Source organism: Gorilla gorilla, chromosome 7 (assembly GCF_029281585.2).
Source record: "Gorilla gorilla gorilla isolate KB3781 chromosome 7, NHGRI_mGorGor1-v2.1_pri, whole genome shotgun sequence".
NCBI classification, from domain to species: Eukaryota; Metazoa; Chordata; class Mammalia; order Primates; family Hominidae; genus Gorilla; species Gorilla gorilla.
The window spans coordinates 138,924,262-138,949,367 of NC_073231.2; the positions used below are offsets into that span (position 1 = coordinate 138,924,262).

Genomic DNA, 25,106 nt, shown 5'->3' on the forward strand with positions numbered 1-25,106 from the left:
TTCTGCTATCACCCTGATCCAGCCACTTTATTTGAGATTTTTGTGCTAGCCCCCAAACTCTCTCTGCACCTGCCTTGCCTCTTGTAATCTATGAGAAGCACAGTAGCCAGAGCAATCCCTTTATAAGTCAGACCATTTTACTCCTCTGCTCCAAGCCTTCTCTCCAGTGGCCTCCTCTCATGCAGAGGAAAAATCCAGTCTTCTATTAACTGCCAGAGCCTATTTGATGTGACCTCTGTTAGCTCTCTGACCTTAACTCCTGCTGTTCCCTCTTGGCTGACTGGTTTATCCCTTTAGAGTTTCTCAAATAGGCTGAGCACATCCCATATCAGGGTCCTGGTATTTGCTGTTTTTTCTTCTGGAATGTTCTTCCCAGATAACTCACTGCCTTACTTCCTTCAGGGTCTGCTTATCAGAAAGACCTTGCTTGACCACTTGGATTCGGAGGGAAGCCATATCCCCAGCCTTATCTATCCCTACATCCTACACCCTACCCCAGCACTCAAACCTCCTGCCATATTATGTATTTGTCTGTTGTCTTTCTTCCCCAACTAGAATGTTTGAAACTGCTATATCTCTGGTGCCTAGAAATGTTTCTAGTTCTGCTAGACAAATTGCACACAGCAGGCACACAATAAACATTCACTAGGATGAATGAATGAAATTATGAAGAACTGACTATGTGCTGGGCCCTAACCCGGAAGTCTTCAATGAAATAATTCACCCTCACAACTATTACCCTATGAGGTGGGGAGTATTATTACTATATTTCAGAGAGAAACCAGAATTAAAACCCAGTTCTATCTGCCTGCAAATATCCTCTTCCCATGACGTCACTCTGGGAAAAGCCAGGCTTTCCTCTGAGAGCCTTCCATCTACCATCAACGGTATGCTGGGTACTGAAATGTATGCAAACCCAGCTAGAATAAAGGCTACGATGTGCAAAGGGCTTTCCAATTCTACCCACATTCTTTTTTTTCTGTAGTCATTTATTGATTTATTTATAATTTTAAAATTTCAATAGCCTGAGGGGTTAGCCTAAGTGAAGTAACTCATGCTCTTATTTTACTTTATCTCAACTGTATGGCTGTGAGGTAGGGAACCGTGAACCAGTATTTAACACGATTTTTTTTCTGGGAAAGGCTTAGTGAGGTTTACCGGATGTCTCTAGGTCAGCTAACTAGTCCTTTGGAAAGCCAAGTCTCCACTGCAGGTCTCTGACCCCAATTGCAGGGCAGGAGTGGGGAGGGTGGCGGGTGGCAGGCTCTACCCATTACCCTATCTGTGATAAACACTAGATCAGGGATGCACTATCACCACCTTACCCCTACCATACGCAAACATCACCTAGAGAGATCCTCAGGATTCTACCCCACACAGAACTGCAAGAGGGCACAGTGGACAACCAAGTGGAAACTGAGTTATGAGCTATGCTTCCACCCTCCCAACAGTGAGGAAACTCCTCTGGACTTCAACCCAATGTGCCCTTGTATTGCCCTCCCTTGCCTCAGCCCACTCCCAGCCTGAATTTAGAGTTGGGCTTGTGCATTTCTCTGTTTCCCCCAAGAAGGCTCCATGGCACCTGGGTCCAACCACCATCAGCCAAGGAGGACCTGAAGATGGCAGGTTCTGGAGGGCCTCAATCTCAGCCATGCCTTTTACTCCATCCTCTGTCCTTTGATACCCACCCAGCCCCTCCTGCCCCATCTGGGGATGAGAAACAGGACATGTCAGTTGCAGTAAACTGCCACATCCACCTAAACAGGGTGTCCAGCATGTTTTTGTAACACCAACACCTGTTTGTTTAGTCATGCTGGGCCAGGTGTTTCAGCATAAAATACAAATTGAATTCCTCCCCTCATAAGGGCTTGCAGTCAGATGATAACAGACAAGGCAAACAACTGAAACACCATTGATACATACTATATGGAGAGTGGACATCTATTCCAAGACCTCAGGAGATGGGGATCAGGTGCCATTGGGCCCCATAGCAGCACTGTCAGCTGGAGTGACACAATGGCCAGGAACTGACCAGGACCCCGCTCCCTTGGTCATGTGTCAACAGAGCAGGGAGAGTGTCCTGGGTGTCCTTGGATTGCAATCATGAGCATCCAAGTTACCCAGAGTCTGAGCCTCAGTTTCCCTATCTGTGAAGTTGGGAGATGATTAGTAAATATCCTCATAAAGATGTTCAAAAATTCAAATACACAACAATATCTGGAAAATAGTTTGGCTTCAATAAATGTTCGTTCTTTTCCCTTAATTTTTTAATTTTAATATTAAGATTAGTGTCCAAAGCTGTTATCCCTTCTTCAGATAATTATACACAGAAAGCAGGAATACAAAGAACGTCCAATCTCTGAACCACCTCAGCTGACCTGAGACCAATTTTCCAAATTGTAGTAAACACAAATGCATGTTCTCTACTTGTGCCGACGCTGCATAAGTATCAGCTGGATCCCAGTCCACAAACACATGCAGTGCAGCTTCCCAGGGAAGTCACGGAGGGACAGGAGTGGAGCCTCTTACTCCAAGTCCTGCCCCCTGGAGCTACTCACCACCAGCAGAGACCCACCCATTTTCTTCAGACCAAAGACGGAGGGTGGGTACAGGATCCATCAAGTCCCTCTGAAGACCCTCCCCCACATACCACCCCAGGCCACCTATGGCCCACCCAGGGGGTCCTAATGACAGCAAAGTTAGCAACCTACCGGTGGAGCATCAGGGCTGCCTGAGATGTTCTCCATTCGCGGCAAATGATCTTATTTTCTGAAGTAGCAGCTTTCTATTGAAATTCTTCATCAGTCGCTGTCATGGGGAATTTCTCCCCCTTTTCTCTTTCTTTCTAACTGGTGAAATTGACAGTCTGCCTACATTATCCAGGCATTCATTTGCATGATCAAAAGCAGATTTGTTCCAAGATGCAATGTTCTGCCTTCCCTTCCAAGCACAGGCATCTCCAAGGAAGGCGAGAAAAATCAGAAACAGAGCGCCTCTGCTGTGCCCCTGAGCTTGGCCAGGAGTTGGCCTCGTCTGGGAGCAGGTGGAGTGGGGGCCCTGTGGGTAGCAGTAGGGGGAGGGCAGCCCATGTGGGAGTTGGAAAGCAGCACCTGGCAGCCCGAGGCGCTGGCACGAGCCCCAGCACAGGAATATCCAGTCTTTGGTGACAGATTATAGTAAGAGGAGTATGCAGGAGTTTCCAGTGTGTGTGTGATTTCCTGAAAGGAGGCACTGCTGCCTTAAATCCCCAGCACTCAGGGACGGGAGGGTGTTAGGGTCTGAACCCAGGGCATTGCGGGGACCTGGATTCAGAAAAATGGGTCACAATTCTTAGCTTTAGCCACACGATGTAGGAGAGTTGCTGAACTGGTCTGAGCTGCAGTTTCTTTAGCCTTCAAATGGACACAGTGAGAGCCACCCTGTCTCTCTTGCAGTGTTATAAGAAGCGAAAGAGGTATCTCCCAACACCCAGAGAGCCCTGTAGGTCTCATGGCTCTAGGATGCCCTTGCACACTGTAAACCCTCCACCCTGGAGCTATAACCCCACATTACCCCTCACAGCTGACGCTTACACGTCACCTTGTCTAATTCTCCCCAGGGGCCCTGTGAGCTGGGATTATGGTTCAGAGAAAGCTGAGGATCAGAAGGATTGACTTGTCCCCCCCAAAATATTAAAATATTGTATTTCATGACTGCATTGTTATAAAGATGAATGTAAACCAGGCTGGATTCATTATTACATTTTCATTATTATTATATTTTTTCTTCTGATTTTAAAAGAAATTAGAAAGAAAATACTTTTGTGAGTTCCTAAAAGTGCAGTGAGCCCTTGGCCCTGAGCAAGCTGTGCTTGATGGAGAAGTAAGTCCTTGTCCCTTAACACCATAAGGAGCAGTGAAGTCAGGAGTCATTCAAGCATTAACCCATGCAGCATCTCTCCAACATAGATTATTCAGAGGCTTCTGTGCACTGGACTCTCTCTAGGCTTTAGAGGGAACAGTTGTAACCTAAACAGATAAAGCTTCTGACTCAGAGAGTTCATGTTCTCATGAAAGGACACAGATGATGTAAGTAAATAAAGAATTTCAGGTCTTAGAAATGCCCTGAAGAACACTGAAGTGGGGCCATTGCAGAGGAGGCGATGGAATGGGGCAATTACTTTAGGGGCAGTCAGAGAAGTCTTTTCGGAGGAGGTGACTTCTGGACTGAGGCCTGAGCAATGGGGAGCCAGCGATGGGGATTGAGGTACAGAGTGGGTGCAAAGGCCCTGGGGCAGGAGTGGTCCTGGCTGTTTGGGGGTCACAGGGAGGTCAGTGCTAGGAGATCCAGTGGCCAGTGGAGGGACTGGGAGGAGAGGAAGTCAGAGGGATGAAGAAGACCAGTTATGAGATCTTGCAGGCCATCAGAAAAGTGACTTTATTTTCCTTGCAGTGGGCAGTTACTGGAATGTTTCAAGCTAATAATAGAAGGTGATTATATTGATTCACTGTTTTAAAAAGGAACACTTCTGGCAGCTATATGGAAAATTGACTAAGGAGATGTGTGACCCAGGAAGTAGAGATCAGATTGGGCTCTATTGTGGAAATCCAGGGGTTGAGCTAGTAACTTAAATTAGGGTTGCAGACATGGTCACAGTAAAAAATGATCAGATTTGGGATATATCTTGCATTGGCAGCTGACTATATGAGTTGGGAATTCAGTAGAGAGGTCAGGGCTGTAGATACAGCTTTGGAAGAAAACCAAGAAAATGCGGTATCACAAAAGCCAAGAAAAGAAAGCATTTCCAAAAGGAAGCAAAAGTCAAATGTCACAGAGTCAAGAGAGATGAGGGCAGAGATTGGGCTCTTGTAGGTCATGGGAGACCTTGATGAGGGCCATTTCAGTGGAGTAACAGGAAGGAAAGGCTGATTGGAATAGGCTGGGGGAAGAGGGGAAGTGAGGACATGGTCACATTGCTTCCCAAACCCACCCTGTCTCCACTGAGTGATGCTCTCCACTGGATGCAAATGGCCACCCAGGATTCACAGAGCACTTTGCTCATTCACCAGCTGACCCCACTGACTTCACCAAGTTCTGCTCCATGACAGGAATTGTGTCATGTCCATTTGGAATCCTCAGTTCCTACTAGGTTGGTCTTCAATTCATGTCCCTCTAATGAACAAAGGAGTGTTGTGTCTCCATCTACCTCAGAGCTCTAGAGAATTCTGGAGCATTTGTGTATTCATTCACTCATTCATTCATATAATCTTGCAAGAAGCAGGTGAACTCTGGTAGGCTCCCTACTTTTCTGGTGGGGATTCTGCTCTGTGTCTCCTTCTTCCCCAACCTGTGATGTTACAACCGTTTTTCAAAAATTGGAGCATTATCAATGAGCAAAAATTGACTACAGGCTGTCTGTGTACAAAGCATTCCTCCCCTAAGCCCCTGCCAAGAGCAGCATCTCTGCTTCTGCCCCAGTGTGGTAGAGGAGATGTGCTGTGAACTAGGACAGCAGTAGGGGTGGACCAGAGGTGGGGGCAGGTGCCACTCAGGAGGAAGATCGTAGGCACAGGCTACAGCAAAATGTAGGGGAAGAGGGGAATGATTTTAGGAGCAATCAGGAAATACCTGTGTTTTAATCAGGTAATTGAGGGCTGGTCTTAGTCACTAAGGATAGGGAAATAGCAGGGGAAGAAGGTTCTAGAGGTGAGGAAGAACACATACGGATGACGAAGTTAAATTGTGCCTAGGTTGAGTTTGAGGGGCCTGAGAGATTTCCAGGTGATGTGAGGCATTTATATGAAGGTGTGAGGTTCAAGCTGGAGAGAGATTTGGGAATCATTAGCTTAATAGGTCATTCTTGAAGCAAGGAGAGGAAATGGCCCCACCCCACAAGCATTCGTGGACAGAATGGGAGGAAAAGGGGACAGCGTGGCAGCTGGGAGCCTTGGCTTTCAAGAGTAGTCAGAGACAGCAGAACGGGGTTCCAGAAATTAGCCTGAGGCAGAGCTGACTGGGAGGAGGAGATGGAGAGGTGGGGGATGGGGCATCTGCTGGTGGACCTCTGCAAGGTTATCAGTGACCTTGATGGAGGTTGGGGTAGCCAGATGGCCATATGGTAAAGAGGCTATAGGACAGTTGGAGCCCACCATGTAGACATGCTCTTGGAGTGCACATCTAGCTGAGAGCACCTGGATGAAGCAGATGGAGGAGACCCTCCTGTTGCGGACTGCCAGGCAGGCACTTTAGCTCTAGGTGGGGGTGGGACTTATGGAGAGCTGCACACTGAAGGTCCGAAAGAGCCAGTGGGGGAGGTTTGCCCAGCGAGGGGCTCCAGGGCTGTGGGCAGCAAAGACTGAGCCTCAGAGAGAAGGAGGGCCCTCAGTCCAAGAGGAGGAAGGGCCATTCCCTGAGGAGAGGGCAGTGTGGCCTGCAGAGTGCGCTGGCCTTGGGGTTTGCAGCGGGAGGCAGGGCCAGGGGGAAGCAGCGCTGAGGGGCCAGTCGGCTCCTTACTGAGGCTCTGCAGTGCCTGGGGCCAATGCAAGGACACCCGGCCTGGCCTGCTCTGTGCTCCCTGCTCTCTGGCAGGTCACATTTGCAAACCAGGATGGGGAAGCCCTTCTCCCAGGTCCCGCCTGAAGCAAAAAAGCAAAAGGTAGGGTGAGGCTCTCCCAGCCACCCAGCCCACTGTTCTTTCTGGCTTCTCCCCTGCTCCTCTGCCCTCATCACTCCACTGACCCCGTGGACCTCGCTGCTCCCCCTCACCCAGCTGTCCACATGTCTGAACCCCACCCTCTCTAGTCTGGGCTCAACCATCCTCCATGCTGCCTAACCCAGCTCCCCAGGGTACAACTGGGACCCTCACCGCTCCTGTTCTATGCATGAAATCTTGTTCCTTATCGCCCCAGGACAGTCCATATCACATAGATGTGCTGTATATTGTCAGCCTGTCTCACAGAACTAGAAGCCCCATGCAGGCAGAGAACAGCCCGATTGTTCGCTGATGTGTCCCAAATGCCTCGAGCTGCTCCTGGCATACTCAGGCACTCCGAGCATAGTTGTTGAAGGGACGGTAGGATCAACAGCAAGGGCCTGCAGCCATGTGTTCTCATCGTGTCTCTCAGACACCACTCGGCGTGAGCTAAAGGGCATTTCTCACCTGCCTTGCTGATTTTCTTTTTAATCATTTACTAACTAGAAGGAAGAGAGAAGTCATATTTATTGTCTCCCATGTGTCAGCCTCTTTATAATCATTAATGCATTTCGTTCTAACATCAACCCCATTTTATTGACCCGAAATGAAGGCACAGACAGGCATATCCACTGAACACATTTGTTCATTGGAGGTGAATCTTCTGAGGCCACAGAATAGAGCTAGATTTGAACCTGAGTCTCTCAAATGCCAAATTTCACATTCAATCCACTGGGCTCTGAGACATTCAGGTTGATGTTGAGGCCCTGCTCAGTCCCTGGGTGTTTCCAAGGGCTCTTACTTTTCATTAGGATGTGTTAATGGCAGTCCTTTAAAAGCACACACCAAGGAGTGGCCAGTTCATGACAGCCCTTTGTGTAATTCCTGCCTGTAACAAATCTACTGTCTAAGGCAGACCCCGCCTGTAATTACAGCTTGTGGAAGTCAGCACATGCAGTCACACAGTGGCCCCCACTCCCGCCTGCTGACTCTCTAATTAAACTGGCAATGGCATCTGTGCTCGGGGCCTCGCCAATCATGAAGGAATGTGTGTCCCAGGTCTTGCTGAAAATGTGCCCCTTCACATTCCCTTGCACCCCAGTGGGGCTTGGGAATTTATCTCCCACTATTTGGGAGACAACTTTTGGGTCATCTCCAAAATATAGACCAGTCATCAAGGCTGCACCCAATTAGTGTGTTAGATCCCCATAAAATGTGGAACTCTAATCTCAGTCTCATGGGAGCATAAACTGGGCCTCATCTCTCCAGCTACCTGGCTGTGAAGCTGTTCTAGATCATTTTATGCAAGAGAGACTTATTTTTGCAATGCCCAGGGCTTGGTGTCCTAGCACTCCTAAAAGCTCATCTTAGAAGGAGTTTCCGCAGAACCCATGAAGGAGGCTCCATCCATGATTGGGGCCAGTCCTTTTTCTTTTCTTTTCTTTCTTTTTTTTTTTTTTTTGAGACAGAGTCTCACTGTCACCCAGGCTGGAGTGCAGTGGTGTGATCGTGGCTCACTGCAAGCTGTGTCTGCCAGGTTCACGCCATTCTCCCGCCTCAGCCTCCCAAGTAGCTGGGACTACAGGTGTGTGCCACCACACCTGGCTATTTTTTTTTTTTTTTCGTATTTTTAGTAGAGACGGGGTTTCACTGTGTTAACCAGGATGGTCTTGATCTCCTGACCTTGTGATCTGCCTGCCTCGGCCTCCCAAAGTGCTGGGATTACAGGTGTGAGCCACCACGCCCGGCCTGGGGACCACTCCTTTATGTAGCAGGGGTTTGGAAAAGGGGTTCCAAGTGTTTGGGCTCAAGCTCAGTGGGGACAAAGCTCTGCTCAGGCCTCTCTCTCTAAGACATGGACTTTCCCTGGCCTGTCTGAATTGGGCTCAAGGCTGAGTCTACAAATATCTAACAACAACGACAATAGACACAGTGCTAAGCACTTTGTAGGTTTCATCTCATCTAACTTCATATGATGAGGGTAATTTGTTGTGCCCATTTTACAGATGAGGAAATAGACATAGAGCGATTATATAACTTTCCCAAGTTCATACAGCTAAGAAGTCGCACAGTTACCCTCCAAGCCCAGACCTTTCCAACTCTGGGATTTGAAACCCAAGAGGTTTGACTTTAGCATCCCACTTTCAGCCTCTAACCTGTATTATCTCTACAGAGGTCGTTCATTCAATGCATATTTACCTATGACATGCCTGTCACCATACTGAGCACTGGGGCTATGGACACAATCCCTGCCCCCTTTGCCATGTAGTACTCTGGAACAATAGGCAAATAAACTAACATCACAGCACCTGGGTCCTGAGGGCCATGGGGGCCCCTGGTTTAGCCTGGGACAGGTTAATAATCATCACTCAAGTTTGTTGACCATGTGCCAAGCACTGTGCTAAACACTTTTAATGCATGTTTCATTGGGATCTGTTAATAATTCATGCAATAGACATTTTTCATTATCCACCTTGTATAAAGAAGGAAACAGAGCTACAGAGAGAGGCAGCAATTTACTCGGGGTCCTGGAACTACAAGGTAGTTCTGCTCTTTCAACCATTATCTCTAGAGCCTGACCTTTCAACCATTATCTGTCCTGTTTCCTGGAGGAGGTGAGCCCTGAGCAAAACCTGGATTTTCTATGATAATCTTATTGCTGACTGTGAAGTTCCCAGGCCAACGGCATCAGCATCACCTGGGAGCTTGTTAAAATGCACGTTCCTGGGCTCCACTCTGGACCTGCTGAGTCAGAATCTGTATTTTATCAAGATTTCAGTCTACTTTAACGCTTATTGGATTAAAAAGCATGTGTCTAGTTCAATAGCTGTTATCCAGGCAAACTAGGTAGGGAAAGGTGTTTAGGCAGGAGGAACAGCAGGCGCAAAGGCTTAAAAGTAGGAGAGAACATTTGGTGTTGAGGAAACGGCACTCCTCACATGGCCTGGGCATTTTGGTAATATTTCAGCAGCCTAGTTCTCAGGAGTCACAGAAATTGAAGGCCAAGTGGCAGCTTGTCTGGGTGGCAAGGGCAAAGCACAGCTGGGTTTGTTCCCCACCTGTGTGACTTACTCAGCTGTGTAAGACAGCACTTGGCCTCTCTGAGCCAGTTTCCTTGTCCACCCCCTCAGGATGGTTACGGGAGCAAATGAGAAGAGGGTGCACCAGGGGCCCAGCACAGCATCTGACACGCAATGGGTGCTTGGTGCGTGGCACTTGTGCTGACCTCGGCTACTCCCTTTGCCGACATGACTCAGGCAGCATCATTCTCACCCCTTGGCAGTCTCCTCTAAGTTCCAGCAAATGGCATTGCACAGGGAGGAGACAGTTTATGAACTTGTTTTACTCCTCTGCAGCCCAGGAGGCATTGGTATCTTGGCTAGGGCTCTCACTATGACCCCCTCATGTTATGTATGAGAAAATGGTGCCCAGAGAGAGAAAGCCACTCTCTCAAGTTTGTACAGTGATTGCCAGATAGCGGGTGCTGGGACTTGGAGATCCTGGTGCCCAGACCTCAGTATAGCTCCCTCATGTTAAGATTTGAAGGCAGATTATGCCTCCCATGTAGCAAAGCAGCCTGGGGAGAACCCACTTTAGTGCCACTGCACCCTTGTCCTTGTACCCTCCTGGGCTCCCAGAACTGAGTTCTCCCCACTTCCGCTCCAGCCCGGGGCATTAGACCCACCCAATATCTGAGGTGGGGGCATCATGGATTCCTTCTTTATAAAGCATCTGTGAGCAGTACTTGGCCCTCGAATTTGGCACCTTCTGCCTGCCCCACCTGCCTTCACTCATCGCCCAATCTTCTTGTTCACAGCTCAGAGCTGAGCAAACAGGCTGCAGCATTGAGACAGCCACTGGAACGAACTATTATATTTTCTTGCACAGTTTTTCAAATATTCATATTATTTGTATGAAGGAATTAGAATAGAAATAAAAGCAAGAGAGCCTTCTTCCTTGAAGATAGATACACATAGCATTTTTAAAATGCTTTCTTCATCTAATAAAGCGGTTTGGGGCCCTGTGTTCATGCTTCAGTTTTCTAATTGAAACCAATTAAACCCATGATGGATACAAGTAGGTCTCTTTGATTAAGGGCGTATGCCAGACTTTGAGCGAGGTGCTTCAAAACGTTATTTCTAATTCTCAAAACAGCGCTGTGAAATAGATTTTCTTAACTCCATTTTGCCTATGAGGAGCCTGAGGATTAGAGAGGCTAAGTGACTTGCCCAAAGCCACACAGCTGGGAAATGCAAGAGCTGGAACCCAAATCTGGGTTGCCAGCTCCAGGCCATTGCACCTTGCACTGAGACTTCCTGGCTCTTCTTAGCCCGCACCCACGAACAACCAGCCACGACTAGGAGTGGGATCCTTAGCAGGCGACTGCTTTGTTCACTTCGTCTTCACAGGAGACAAAAACAGGGCCCATATGAATACACACAATACATTCACATTTGGAAGATGTCTGGCTCAGAGAGAGGAAAAAATATATTTTCCAAGATCCCCCCAAATTTGGCAGTTAGCACTTGAACCCTAAGTTTTGACTCCAAACTCAATGCTCTTTTCACTGCTCTGGGCCAGGGACTTCGTGGACAAAAACCACCCATCCTTCCATGGGCCGAGGTCCCAGTGTCCACAGCTCTGATGTGGGGTCCTGCTTAAGTTATAACTGGGGGAACGAGCCTGTCTCTTACCAGCAGTAAGACCTGGGGTTAAATCTCACCTCATGCATCCTGTCTGTGTAACCCTAAACAAGCTAGGCAGGTTCTCTCAGCCTCAGAATTATGGTTTGTAAAATGGGATAACATCATGCCCAATTCACCTTGTTATTTTGATGCTTCCTCGAAACATATGTGTGAAATGTTTAGCACAAAATTTAGAAATAGTAAGAGGGGTGCCAGTGGGTTACTAATACCATTTTTGTAATGAAATATTCCAGGCAGAAAAGGACAGAGAATATAATGCAGTTTTTTCCCTAAACTATTAGCAGGTTGTAGAGTCCACATAATAGATTGTAGGTGAGTATTTTTTGAACAGACTAGACTAGACTAGGGTAGAATAGAATGGAAACTCTCAGATGCGTTGTAGATGGTAAGAGTATGGAGTGTGAACATTATTCGTGAGTGCTATTTCAGGTCTGTGTCTGTGTATGTCCATGTGTGTTCTGTTACATATAAAATAACTTTCTTACATGATCATGGTCAAAATATTTAAAAGTCGCTGATATGATGAATATTCACAGATTCACCATTCAGATCTCCCAATTTCATATTTGCTCCAGACTTTTTTTTCCAATAATCAAAGTGTTATTGATAGAATGAGAACGAAGCCCTCTTTGCATGCCCTCCTGGCTTCGGTCATCCTGAAGGATCAGTTAGTCCACAGGATGGTTCAGCCTGGCTTCTCGTTCAGCCGGGTGGAGAGTCAGCCATCCCACCAGAAGGGGCTGTGTTCACCCAGGAGTGGCTACGTTCACCCAGGAGGGGCTGTTCCCACCCAGGAGAGGCTGTTCCCACCCAAGAGTGGCTGTGTTCACCCAGGAGTGGCTGTGTTCACCCAGGAGTGGCTGTGCCCACCCAGGAGGGGCTGTTCCCACCCAGGAGGGACTGTGCTTACCCAGGAGGGATTGCTCATTGATGGAATTCTAATCACATTGATGGAATCCTGATCACAGGTCCTGTGTGCTTGTAAATGTTTGGAGAAGCAATTTAAACACACCAGAGTGTGCTGATAAGCACGTTGCACCGTTTACATAAGGTCCTAGAAATATGTAAACACATAGCACAGGACTGTGCTGGGGCCCAGGAGGCTGGGCCTCACACCAGGGGCTGCATCCCAGACTTTCCCCTGCCCATTGTCTTCAGAAAGGAGGAAACTGGGTCCTGGGGGAAGGCAGTGAATGGCCCCAGACTCCCACAGTGCAGACAGCAGCAACACCAGAACAAGGAAGGAACAGAGAGAGGGGGGAATTTCAGAGAGAAATAGAGAGAGAAGGAGAGAGAAGGGGAGAGAAGGGGAGGGGAAGAGAAGGTGAGGGAAGGGAGAGAAAAGGGGAAGCATGAAGGAAGGAAAGAGAAAGACAGAGAAAAGAAAATAGAAAAAGTTGCTCCCATCTGGACACACATACCCCAGAGAACTGCGTGCCTTTCCTGGCCATCCTATATAAAATAGCCCCAGCCCCAGCATTCCATATCCTTCGTATATGGCCTTATATTTCTTTGTAGCACCTGTTCCCTGATATACCATACATTTATTTGCTCATTTTCCACCTCTGCCACTAGAACGTGAGCCCCAAGAGACAGGGAGCTTGATCGGCATGTTTGTGGCTGTTTCTCCAAGCCTGGGGCACTGCTGGCCCTGGTGAAGCGTAACTATCTGTATGAAAGTGTGCATGAAGCATTCATATGATGAGTGACTGAGTCCATGAATGAAACTGAATTTAGCTCTCCTAACATGACCAGACCACAGTTACTCATGAGTTGGCTGAGCAAGGAGCCCGGGAAAGCAAGTGAAACTCGGGGGTTTGACCTGTTCTCAGACTGCAACAATGGTTAACCTTAACAGAGCACTTATTAAGTGCCAGGTACCATTGTAACTACTTGCCATAATCCTATGTGGCAGGCACTCCCATTTTCAGATGGGGAAGGCAGGCACAGAGAGGGATAGCCATTTGCTTAAGGACACACAGCTAGAAGGAGGCAGAACTGGGATTCGAACTCAGACAGTCTGGCTTCCACTTGTGTTTAATGCCATGCCCCACTGCTTCCCAGAGAGAAAATTCTAGAGCAAGGGTTTGAGGGACACTGACTTGGACCTTTCAGAATCCAACTGAGGAATTTCATATCTTTTTTTTTTTTTTTCTAGCAATTTGAGGAAAGTCAAGGCCGGACCAGTAGCAAAACAGCCTTTTACCAGGCACTGCAGAATTCTCTGGGTGGCGAGGACTCAGATGCCCGCGTCGAGGCTGCTGCTACATGGTATTACTCTCTGGAGCACTCCACGGACGACTATGCCTCCTTCTCCCGGGCTCTGGAGAATGCCACCCGGTAAGCTAAGCTGCAGGAGGGTGCAGATTCCTACTGCTATGTTTTGGAGCGGACTCAGTTGATGTTCAGGTCATGAATGAGAAATAAAGGCACGTGGCTTTGTGCTTGAGGTTTCCTCTGCATCATTCATTCAGCCTACAGCGTGGGGAGTGTCCCTGCTGAGGGGAAGCCCTGGAGGACATGTAGGGTGGACCCTGCTGCCAGGAAACCCCAAGCCAATGAGAGAAATGAGGGGTGACTCTGGCTCTTCCTGGGCCATGAGGGAGCTGTCGGAGGGCAGAGACGAAGCACTTGCCAGAAATGCCTGGTGCACGCTCCACCTGAAGCAGCCGCTCAGCAAATGCTCAGGACAACCTTCCACGCTCCTGGCCTTGCATTCACTGAGCCCAGTGCCCCCAGTCTTGGCTGCCCATCAGGCACACGTGAGTGCATTTAAAGGGTAGGTGACACACAGGGCCCATAGTGGGGCAGCATTTTTCAAAGCTCCCTCAGCTGATTCCACCCTGCAGCCCAGGCTCACCCGGCACGTGGGAAGCAGAGGCCTGGAGGCGGGGAGGTTTTGTGGCTGATACCACTCCCCACATAGGAACAGCCCAAGCTCTGACAGCCCTGCGCCCTCTCTCTGGGGCCCGCTGTTTCTTGTATCCACTGCTTACATGCCTTGTCCCCATTCAAGCTCAAGCTTCTCTCACTGGGGGAAGGCTGCCAAACCCCCACCCCAAGATGGCTAAAGGCTGCAGCCCCCAGGCCCTGCTGTCCCCAGGGTCCCTCTCTTGCAGCACGCCCCCGGCCCCAGGGGTTGTCGGGACAGACCTGCCTCCCTCTCCTAGTACTGCATGAGCTCACTGAGGCTGAGAACTTTTACAGAAATGCACAGCAGATGCACAAGAAATGATTTTTGAATAGAAACAAGAAAATAACCAGGGCTCCAGTCCTTTCTTCCTTCTGAGCTCCTTAGGATGAGACCACAGTGGGGACTGCAGCTCTCAGGTCACCTTTGAGTCCCCTCAGGCGACGCATCTTGGTTTTCTGAGGGCTCTCCAGTCCCAGTGGGAAGAATGGGTGGGATGCGAGTGCTTTTTACATTCTGTGCCTCCTTTTCTCTCTCCTTCTGGGAGGCCCATTTGCTTGTTGTCCCTGGGGACAGAGCCAATGTCAAGGCTCAGCATCCTTTGGTAAACTGGAGCCTGTTGGGAAGGGATGGGCTGGAAGGTGTTAGAGACCCACTGCCCTGCTTGGTCTCTCCACTCAGGAGCCTGTGGTTTCCAACTGGAGGGTCACTGGCTCAGAATAAAACTGTACCACCCACTTGGATCTTGCGGACTAAAAGGCTTTAATTTTCCCTCTAGTGGAGATCTCCACTTTAGATTAAACAGCCAACAGCTATTTTGGGAGGCCTTGCCCTGGGCTGGACCATAAGAACTCTCAGATGTCCAGTCCCTGACCCTGAGAGGCTTATAATCAAGTCAGGACTGGGCTAGATAGATCACATTGCAGAGAGAGCTCAGGGCTAGAGATCAAAAAACCTAGGTTCTTGCCTTAATTTTGCCTTATCTGACCTTAAGGACAACCTGCGTGCTGGGGTGAGAGCTGAGACTGAGGGACGGCAATATCACCAAGTGAGGCCTCACTCAGAAGACGGACTCCAGCTCAACCTTAGCTCAGGCCTTCCTTCTCTCTGGCACAGACTCAGGCCCTGGCCCCATCTCCTTGGCAGTTTCCTGGGCAGTGTCCCACCCGAGGCCTGCCAGTGCGTGATGCTTCCCATAGGTTTGATCCTGTCCCTGTCCTGCTCACAATGCCTCAGGGTGCATGGGAGGAAACTCAGTTGGCTTCATCTGCCCTCAAGATGCCCACAGTGCCCCACCCAACTTCAGAGCCTCACCTGGGAAGACTCAAGCACCCAGCAGACTCACCAAAGGCTTTTATCCCAATGACCAGGAAAGGAAGACGGGCACCCCTTTTGCTGAGGGACTCCCATGAGTGTTATTAAACTTGGGCATTACAAAACCTCTTCCAGGTAGGGACCTTTGGCCCCACTTCTCAGCTGGGAAGACAGAGATTCAAGGAGATAAAAGAACTGCTGAGTATCTCACCTTTACTCTGCAATGCAGATGGGATTGAAAACCTGGTGGGCCCAGGGTCAGCCAGGGTCTGTCTGACTCGTGGCCTGGCTGGGGCCGCCTCTCTAAGCACATAGCCTGTGCGTCAGCACACGCAGGGCCCCACTCTTGTAAGCTGCTGCTTCTGAAATCGATTCATGCTACCCTCAAAGGCAGAGCAAATATATAACTTAGGGAGATTTCTCGGCTTACTCATCTGGACATTTTGGACTGGATCTTTCTTTCTTATGTGGCTCCCTTTTCCACTGTAGGATGTTCAGCAGCATCCTGACCCCCACACACTAGATGCCAGTACAACCCTTTCTGTTCCCAGTTGTGACAACCAGGAATGTCTCCAAGCATTGCCAAAGGGTTCTCTAGGGGAGGTAGAGATGGGGTGGCAAAATCTCCCCTGCTGAGAGCCCCTGGGCTGAGCTAAGGGTACCACATGCTTGAGCTATCTTTGCGGGCTCTGACGTCTTTTAAAATGCACAATGATTTTATGTTCCATTCCACAGTATATTGTATTTAACTCCACTGTATATTGCGTTTACGTTACTATAAAATGTTTTGCTTCCATGTCTTTAAGTGAAATTGATGTCCTGGGAAGATGTTTATTTCACAGGTTTTTTGATGCCTAAAATACATCAGCATGGAAGCCAGTTTTCGAGCCCACCACCTGCCAGAGGGAACTGTGTACCTACCATACCCTGGCTCTCCCATCAATGTGGCAGTGGAGGCACTTGGAGAGCATTGCTGGGGAATGGGAAGAAGGTGTTCTTGTAGGCCTGGCAGGGGTGGGTTGGGGGCCCAGGGGGCCCCTTGCTGGGAGAAGCCCTTTCCAGGCACCATGGCCCATAGAGCCATGTTTAACCAGACTCCCCCCATGTTCTCCTTTCGCCAGGGACTACTTTATCATCTGCCCTATAATCGACATGGCCAGTGCCTGGGCAAAGAGGGCCCGAGGAAACGTCTTCATGTACCATGTTCCTGAAAGCTACGGCCATGGCAGGTAAGACGCTGCAGGGAAGCAGAGAAAGGAAGGTAAAACCGAATGATAAGTCCCAGTTCGATGACATGGGACACACCACTTAACCCCTCTAAGCCTCAGTTTCCTCATCTGAGAAATAGAAATAATTGTAGTAGCCACTTCATCTCACTGTCTTGCAGGCGGGGAAAGTTAAAAAAAAAATGGTGTGAAAGGCTTTGCAAATGATGATGACACACTTTAGAACTGCAATGTTAGTTATTAATTGATTAATTTGACTTGAGAGAGGAGGCTTCTTCATTTACTCTCTATATTGATTCCTCCAGAGACTGAGCACTAGCTTAAGACATTGACTTTCCAAAGTATAAAAAGGCTTTTTTTTTCAGCCAAATGAAAGTTGTATTCATGCTTGATTTATATATCATTCTTACTTCCAGAATAGGTTCCAGCTCCCTTAGAATAAAGTATCAGGTGCAATGAAGTCATCAAAATAAGAAAGAGAAATAAGGTGCAAGTGAAAGGAAACCAACCATAAAGGAAGGGCCAAGCAATGAGCATAGAATTTAGCCTTGAGTTTCCCAGAAGCTGAGGAAAATATTTTGAAAAGAAGAAGAAAAGAAAGATTTGGGTTTCATAGCTCCAATAGCTGAACAAAGGAAGCAGAGAGACTAAGTGACAGGGACGCACGTGATCTCAGCTTCAGAGTGAAAGAACAATGCAAAGAGGGTAGCTGGGGACTTGGATGACCGGCGCTTTGAATGGAGGACTATGGGGCTATCTGTTCTACTGCCCCATGAGCTTACAGTTCTGAGCCATTCATCCATGTGGGAAAACCCCAGAACCCTTCCCACTGAGGCAGTGACTTCGTGCATTAAACCACATCAGATCACAGTGAGGTGCCTTTTGCAAGACAATCTACTCCTCTAGAGGGAAGACAGTAGTGGTGTCCTTGTGCTCAGCCTCCAATAAGCATTCACAGGTAACAGATCATCAGGGAACACATGTCTCCAAAAGATGCAAGAGCATTATTGTTTTACTTTATATAAGAATAGGAGCAAGGCCTGCCATCTGGGGTCAAGAACATTCATCACTCACATCCATGGTCTATTTTATGGGCAACAGGGAGCTGGGTGAAAGGACTGCAGCTTTAGAGGTGGGGGTCCAGCCACACCATATACCCGCTGTGCCATTATAGGTAGTTTTCTTTGTCTCTCTGATCTTCAATATCCTTACCTACAAAATAAGACTAAAGTTTTTCCTCTTAGGGTTGGCATTGACAGTACCTGGACCATAAGTTGTCCAACCCATAACATGGCTTTACCCTGTGTTACTTAGCAAGGCAAGGGAACTCTTATAAACATGCATCATTTATCTTTACAATTAGCAACGCCCCTAAAGTAGGCTGAATAATGGCCACCTCAAGATAGACTCCTTCCCATGTCCTCCTTTCACCAGGGACTACTTTATTACCTGCCCTATAATTGACATGGCCAGTGATTTGGCCACCTTCCTCCCATTCCCCAATAATGCTCTCCAGGTGACCTCACTGCCACTACGGGAAAGAAAGGGCGTTCTCATTTCTCCTAAGCACTCATTAGTTACCTGCTTCCCCCAAACAGATTCTTTTTTTTTTTTTTTTTTTTTGACGGGGTCTCCCTCTGTTGCCCAAGCTGCAGTCCAGTGGTGCAATCTTGGCTCACTGCAACCTCCACCTCCCAGATTCAAGCAATTCTCCCGCCTCAGCCTCCCCAGTAGCTGGGATTACAGGCATGCGCCATGATTCCCAGCTAATTTTCATATTTTTACTAGAAATGGGGTTTCACCATGTTGGCCAGGCTGGTCTCGAATTCTTGACCTCAAGTGATCGACCTGCCTCGGCTTCTCAGAGTGCTGGGATTACAGGCATGAGCCACTGCACCTGGCCCTGACTCTTGCAGTTTTATAGCACTCCACAAAAAAAGTTCAGAGCCCAATTTTTCAGGGTTGAAATGGCCACCTCTGTTTTACAGAGGAAGTGTGTCTCACAGTCTATTCGAGCTGTCATAGTAAAATACCTTAGCTGAATAGTGGCCCCTGAAAGATATCAGGACCCAATCCCTGGAACCTGGAACATTACCTTATAAGGAAACAGAACCTGGGCAGTTGTGATTTAGTTAAGGATCTTGGCGTGGGGAGATAATCCTGGATTATCCCGTGAGGTCCCTGAGTGCAATCTTAAGTATCCTTATAGGTGAGAGCCAGAGGGAGAAGTGCTGTCTACAGAAGACAGAAGGCAATGTGATCACAGAGACTGGAGTGATGTGGCCACAGGGAAGGAATGCCAGTAGCAGCCAGAAACTCGGAGAGCACGGGGAGGGAGTGTGGCCCTGCTGTCACCTTGGTTTTGGCTCAAACTGGTTTTGGGCTTCTGGCCTTCAGAACTATGAGAGAAAAAAGTTTCAATGGTTTTAAACCAGTAAGTTTATGGTGATTTGCTACAGCAGCTGCAGGAAACTCATGCAGTCCCCAAAGTGTTCTCATTTCCCCGGAGCACCCATTATTCATCTGCTTTCTCCAAACAGACTCTTCTGTTTTTATAGCACGCCACAAAAAAATGTCCAGAATCCTTGTGAGCTCTGCAGGGTTGAAATGGTTACCTCTGTTTTACAGATATGAAGTGTGTCTCAGTCTATTCAGCCTGCCATAGTAAATATATCTTAGCCTGGATAATTTATAAACAACGTAAACTTATTGCTCACAGTTCTGGAGGCTGGAAGTCCAAGATCAAGGCATGGGAAGATTTGGTGTCTAGTAGGGAGCTCGCTGACTGCTTCACAGGTGGCACCTTCTTTCTGCATTCTCTCATGGCAAAGGGGACAAACATTTTCCCTAAGGCCTCTTTTATGAGAGCACTAACTCCATTCATAAGGCTCCACCCTCATGACCTAGTTACTCCCCAAAGGCCCTATCTCTTAATACAAACACACTGGGGATTCCATTTCCGCCTGTGAATTCTGGAGGGACGTAAATATTCAGAGCATAGCAGAGTCTGAGGTTCAAGGAGTTCAACATGATTCCCTCGAGGACAAGCAGCGGGTTAGTTAGCAGCAACCCACCCGCGGCTTCTCTGAGCCTCAGAACTCTTTCCACTCTAACACGCGGTCTCTCTGCTTAGAACTATAATTTCAGCCTGACCTACAGATTCAAGCAACTGCCTCCAGGTTGTAAGAAGAAAATAAGTGGCAGGCCAGGATTCTGGGAAGGAGGCATTGAGGGAGAGAAGGAATGATGACAAGAGCCATGTGGTTTGGGTGGAGATGAAGGTGCCCTCCTAATCCAGTGGTCTATGGCCACCCACGGCGAGGGAGGCCCAGCATGGGAAATGTTCCTAGAATCAGCCTTGGCAGTGTCCTCCTCGCCAAGGCTCTCAGGAATCCACCCTCAGTCCACTGACTCTTTTGTCTGGTTCTCTGCCTTCCTCACATGTAAGGTAGAGATTACAATGAAAGGTGTAACTCTCTCACAGCAAGTTCATTAAAAGCCTTACAAATATGCACATACCGTTGGACCCCAGAATTTACAGTGGCAAAATAAAAAAGAAATGAGTCTTCTACATGAGGGTGAAAACAATCAAAGCAAAACAAAATGAAAGCATTCATATCATTGCTGTCAGAATCAATAGTGCTTGGGCCCTACCTGGATTACTTTCATAGGCTGCTGTAACAAAGTGCCACCAAAACTGGGCAGCTTAGAGCAATAGAAATGTATTGTCTCAAGTTCTGGAAGCCACAAGGATGAATTCAAATTGTCAACAGGAGCATGCTCCCCCTGTAGGTGCTAGGGAAGGATGCGTTCCGGCCTCTCTCTTAGCCCCTGGTGGCCTAAGGCGATTCTTGGCTCATAGATATCTGTGTTCTTTGTCCGGTATTTCTTTACGTCGTCTTTCTTCGTGCACGTCAGCCTCTGGATCCAAGGTCCCCACCACCCATATTGGTTAGGGCCCACACGAATGACCTCAGTTTTACTTGATGACCTCTATAAAGATTCTATCTCTAAATAAGGTCCCATTCTGGGGTGCTAGGGGTAAGGACCCCAACATATCTTTTTGAGGGAGACACAGTTCAACCCATAACACTGCCTTTCTCTAAAATAACTGAGCCTGTCAAGCAGGCTCTTGAATGGCAATGGCCCAAAGTGCTCTATTTTGGACCTTGGATTGGGGTGGTCCTCAGAGGAGCAATCCTAACAGAGTGGAATCACAACCTCAGACTCCCATGGCCAGTGTGGGTTTCTCTGTTGCTGAGTAGTGTCCTCATGTCCCTAGAGACAGGGTTCCACTGCGGCAACCCAGGGAACCTCCCAAGAAACCAAGCCATGTTCATGCAGAGGCCCTCATAACTGCCTCCCGTGGCTCCATGGCTCTCTGCACCTCAGAGCCCAGTGACCCTCCTGGCACAGAGGAAGACTTAGTAGGTGCTCAGGAAATCATACCGAAGGATAGATGGTAAGGAATGAGTCCTTTCTACTTTAGTTTTTAGGCTCTATGGGGCTCAGTTTTGCCACCCGTGAAGTGAGAGTAGGGAGGCCGGAGAGGTCTGAAGCACCGATTCTTCACTGGGTTCTAGGCAGCGTGGATCCTGAGCCTCTTTGAGGAGGGGGCAGGTCTGAGCCTCCCAGCCCCTTTCTCCGTATGTCACAGACTGAGCTTTGAGTAACATTTCCAGGTTATTCAGTTTAGAAAGTATGAAAAACTACTGGACCCAGTCACCTAAAGAAATCGTTTAGTTCTCAGTTCTATCATTTTTAGAGGAAAGAGACACGCAGATCCACTGAAACATTTTATAGTAGCGGTATTGCTATTCTTATGGAGGCAAAATAATGCCCTGGTCAAAAGCAGAGACGCTGGCATCTACTAGTTTGGTGAAAAACATATCCTTGAGTCTTATCAGCTCAGTGACCTAAGGCAAGTCATGTAACCTCTTTGGTGACTCAATTTCTTCATCTGGCAAATGGGTATAATAATAGGACGCATCTCAAAGGTTGTGACGATCATTAATTTTGCATAAAACAGAGACAGGCAAATAGTGCTAAGAGTATTCTGTTCTTCTTGGCCATCAGAATGCATTCTTGACAACCCCCTGTGTAGATGTCTCCTCTCTCCATCACCATCACATATGGTGCCATCTATGTAGCAGATAATTGAATCAATGAATGACTCACAGAAACTAACTCATTTGATTTTTGGCAAGTTTATCTTATTGTCCCAAAAAGACATCTCTCTTTCTCTCTCTCTCTCTCTGCCCTGGAGCTGTCACATCTCTCATTTTATTTCTGGCTCAAATCTACATACTTAAAATATACGTGTGTTACATTTTCAGCCATCTGTCTCGTACCTCCATTTCTGTTAGCATATATTAGCTTTCCTGGCAACAACTAGTGAAAAAAAATACAATGAATTATTGCTTTCTTGTAGACTATTGTAAACTGATCACAGAATAGTGTGGTTTTCTTACTGTGCACCTGGATTATAGATGAGATTTTCATTCCTGAAATTGAGGGCAAACTTCTATGGGGAAAGAATAGGCATAACAGATGGAGAGGAGAGAGGGAAATCAAAATCTCTAGTGTGAGAAGAAGGTTCCAGTTTCAGATTCAGATTCAAAGAATCATAGAATATAGAAGATGAGACCGTCTAGCTCCTTCATTTTACATGTAAAGAAACAAAAGCCCAGGGATGTGAGCAGATTATTCCCCATCCCTGAGCCAGTGAGTAGCAGTCTGGACCCATGCCCTGTTCCCTGCCCTCTCTCCAGCTTTCTTTCAATTGCTCCAACGTTATCCTAAACCCTATTGAGTGCCTACAATGGCCAAGTCCACTTACTATCTGTGTGGCCTTGGGCAAGTCACTTAACCTCTCTTAGCCTCCATGTAGCCTCACCTACATCTGGAGAGAGTAATAGGTCCTGTTCCATAGGGCTGTGGGAGGGTTTGGGGGACACTGCCTGCATGGTGTTTAGCTCAGTGCCGGCATCTGGGTTGTGTGAATGTCTCTGCGTGTGAGTGTAGGCATGTATGTGTATCTGTGTGTACAATACCTGGCAGCTTTGATTTCCAAGGCTACTGATGAGAGAAAAAAACTCACCAGCTTTCTCCTGTTCATCTCTGCCCATTGAAGAAACTTTGAGCCAGTTTCTCCCACGGTCTGTCTCTGGAGCCCTCTGTTTTAGGAAGTGGGATTTCCAGCGCGGCCTGTAATCCAGGGCTTCTCAACTTGGGCACTGTTGACATTTGAGGCCGGATAACCCTTTGTTGTGGGAGGCTGTGCTGTGCACTGAAGGATGTTTAGAAGCACCTCTGCCTTCTACCCACCTGATGCCAGCAGCCCCAGTCCCCCTAAGCTGTGCCAACCACAGATGCCTCCAGACATTGTCACGTGTTCCCTGGGGACACAATCCTTGCTGGTTGAGAACCACTGCTGGAATCTATTAGAACTGAAGTTATTACTAACAGTACCTGAAAGGAAGTAGCAACCCCTCTCCCAGACACTGCCCCTGAATCAAGGTAGGATGTCCCCTGCCAAGATGCTGTCCCTGGCCCCTTGGAACCTCCTCAAGCAGATGGAGTGTGCCAGAGAAACAGAGGGGTGGTTTCAGTGCTTCTTTGTGACAAAGCTGACCTGGAAGGCCAACAGGCCTCCAGGTTCACATGCAGAGGGGCTCTGGCCTGCTGTCTCTCCCGGGTCTGAGGCCCTGGGCATTCTCTCTAATGCCTCCTGTCACTTGCCCAGGTACCTTTCAAGGCACCACCTGCTTATTCTGCTGGGATCCTTCCGTCCCTGCCCGTCTCTGGTATTTCCATCTCTTTGACTCACCGGTGATGTCCTCCTCTCTAAACAGCCCCTTTCAAAGGACACACTGGCCTTTAAAGGTCCAGGTATCATTCCCAGGAAGAGCCCCATCTGTGTCCTCTGCTGCTCATGAACAAAGGACTCAGACCCTGTGGCCAGATTTGGGGACTGCACCCTCAGCCCTGGTCTGTGCTCTGGGCCCCAGCAAGTGTAGAAGAGAGCACCGGTTTGTTCTCTGCTGTTTCCTGTCTTTCAAGGGCTCTGCCACTTTCTATGTGCCTCTTTAAGAGTTGGTTTTCTCATCTGTGCAGTGGAGCTAGTAATAGCACTTATGCTTACTATGAAGTGTGTCAGGATTAAAGAAGACAAGGCACACAGACAGCCTCGCCTATGGGCCTAACTGCCTGGCAGAGAGTGAACACTGATTAGGTGAGCATTACTAATGCTGCTTCGTGTATTATGCTGGAAGAATCCAAATTGGAAATCAACAGGTCCTTGGAAGAAAGCAACCACAAGTGAAGTGGTTTCTGGTACCAGACATTGCATGAGGAGCTGTAGCCACTTCAGAGAGGACGTGGAAGCCTGTCATCTTAAAATGCCTGGGGGCTGGGCCAGCTGTGGAGTTCATGGTTTCCATGGAAATTCATCATGAGACTGAGTGTGTGCTATGGCACTTGAATTGTGTGCTGCATCTGGGTCTTTCTTCTGAAGGCCTTGGCCTCCAGGGTGCTGGGATGTCATTCCTACCTCCCGATGGTGTGGAAGATGTTTCAACAAGACCACATTTAACTTTTCTTTGAATGGAAGAGTGGGGGCTGGGGTATGGCTCTTGGGATTAAACATCTACTCACGCCCCATAGAGGATGTTAGACTGGTCTTTCATTTTGGCAGAGGCAGCCCAATCTAGTGAAACAGCACATCCTTTGAGACTAAATCAACTAGAGTTTTAATCGTATATCTACCATTTATTAGCTGTTTGCATTTAAACAAATCCCTTTACCTCAATTTCCTCACCTTTAAAATAGGTATAGCTATATCTACTTCATAGTGTGAATATTCAAGATCATGTACATTAAACATCTGGCTCATTGCAGATGTTCAATGTTAGGTAGCTAGGGTTATTTTCCTTTTAGGAAAACTGAGGCTCTGAGAGAGAAAAACAAAACATTCAAAATGACTAAAGAGGCAATAATGTTCCTCCTTGATAAGTTGTCCCAACCCTGGAAAACAAAGTTTTAAATTCTAGACTCAAGGCATTTTGTACACCACTACACTTGCATTCTAGACACTACTGTGCATTCCAGAGGCTTTTCACATTCCAGGTTCAAAATATTATCTTTTTAGTTGACTGTCTTGGTGAGTTTGTTGGAATTAACAAACCAAAGAAAATACGAAGTGGATAGATTATTGAACTGAATCCATCAGCCTGGCTACATCCTGTGGGATTATTTCCCAGTGTAGATGAAAATAAATC

General features: G+C 47.8%; 2 protein-coding genes across 9 annotated transcripts in view; one reads left to right on the top strand and one right to left on the bottom strand.

Annotated features, from left to right (window-relative positions):
- Positions 1–3,008, bottom strand: part of SLA (Src like adaptor) — a 66,944-nt gene extending 63,936 nt beyond the window's left edge. The window contains exon 1 of one of the 2 annotated variants that reach the window (XM_031014050.3): positions 2,712–3,008. In XM_031014050.3, the coding sequence (XP_030869910.1) occupies positions 2,712–2,722 (11 nt within the window). In that variant the 5' untranslated portion in view covers positions 2,723–3,008. The remainder of the gene's footprint in view (positions 1–2,711) is intronic. The other variant, XM_063709523.1, reaches the window with a different exon arrangement.
- The window catches only part of LOC101148708 (thyroglobulin), a 218,394-nt gene that overhangs the window by 183,427 nt on the left and 9,861 nt on the right, over positions 1–25,106 (top strand). For all 7 annotated transcript variants that reach the window (XM_063709519.1, XM_063709517.1, XM_063709516.1 and 4 more), the window contains 2 exons: positions 13,535–13,716; positions 16,723–16,830. In XM_063709519.1, coding sequence (XP_063565589.1) covers positions 13,535–13,716; positions 16,723–16,830 — 290 coding nt within the window. The remainder of the gene's footprint in view (positions 1–13,534; positions 13,717–16,722; positions 16,831–25,106) is intronic.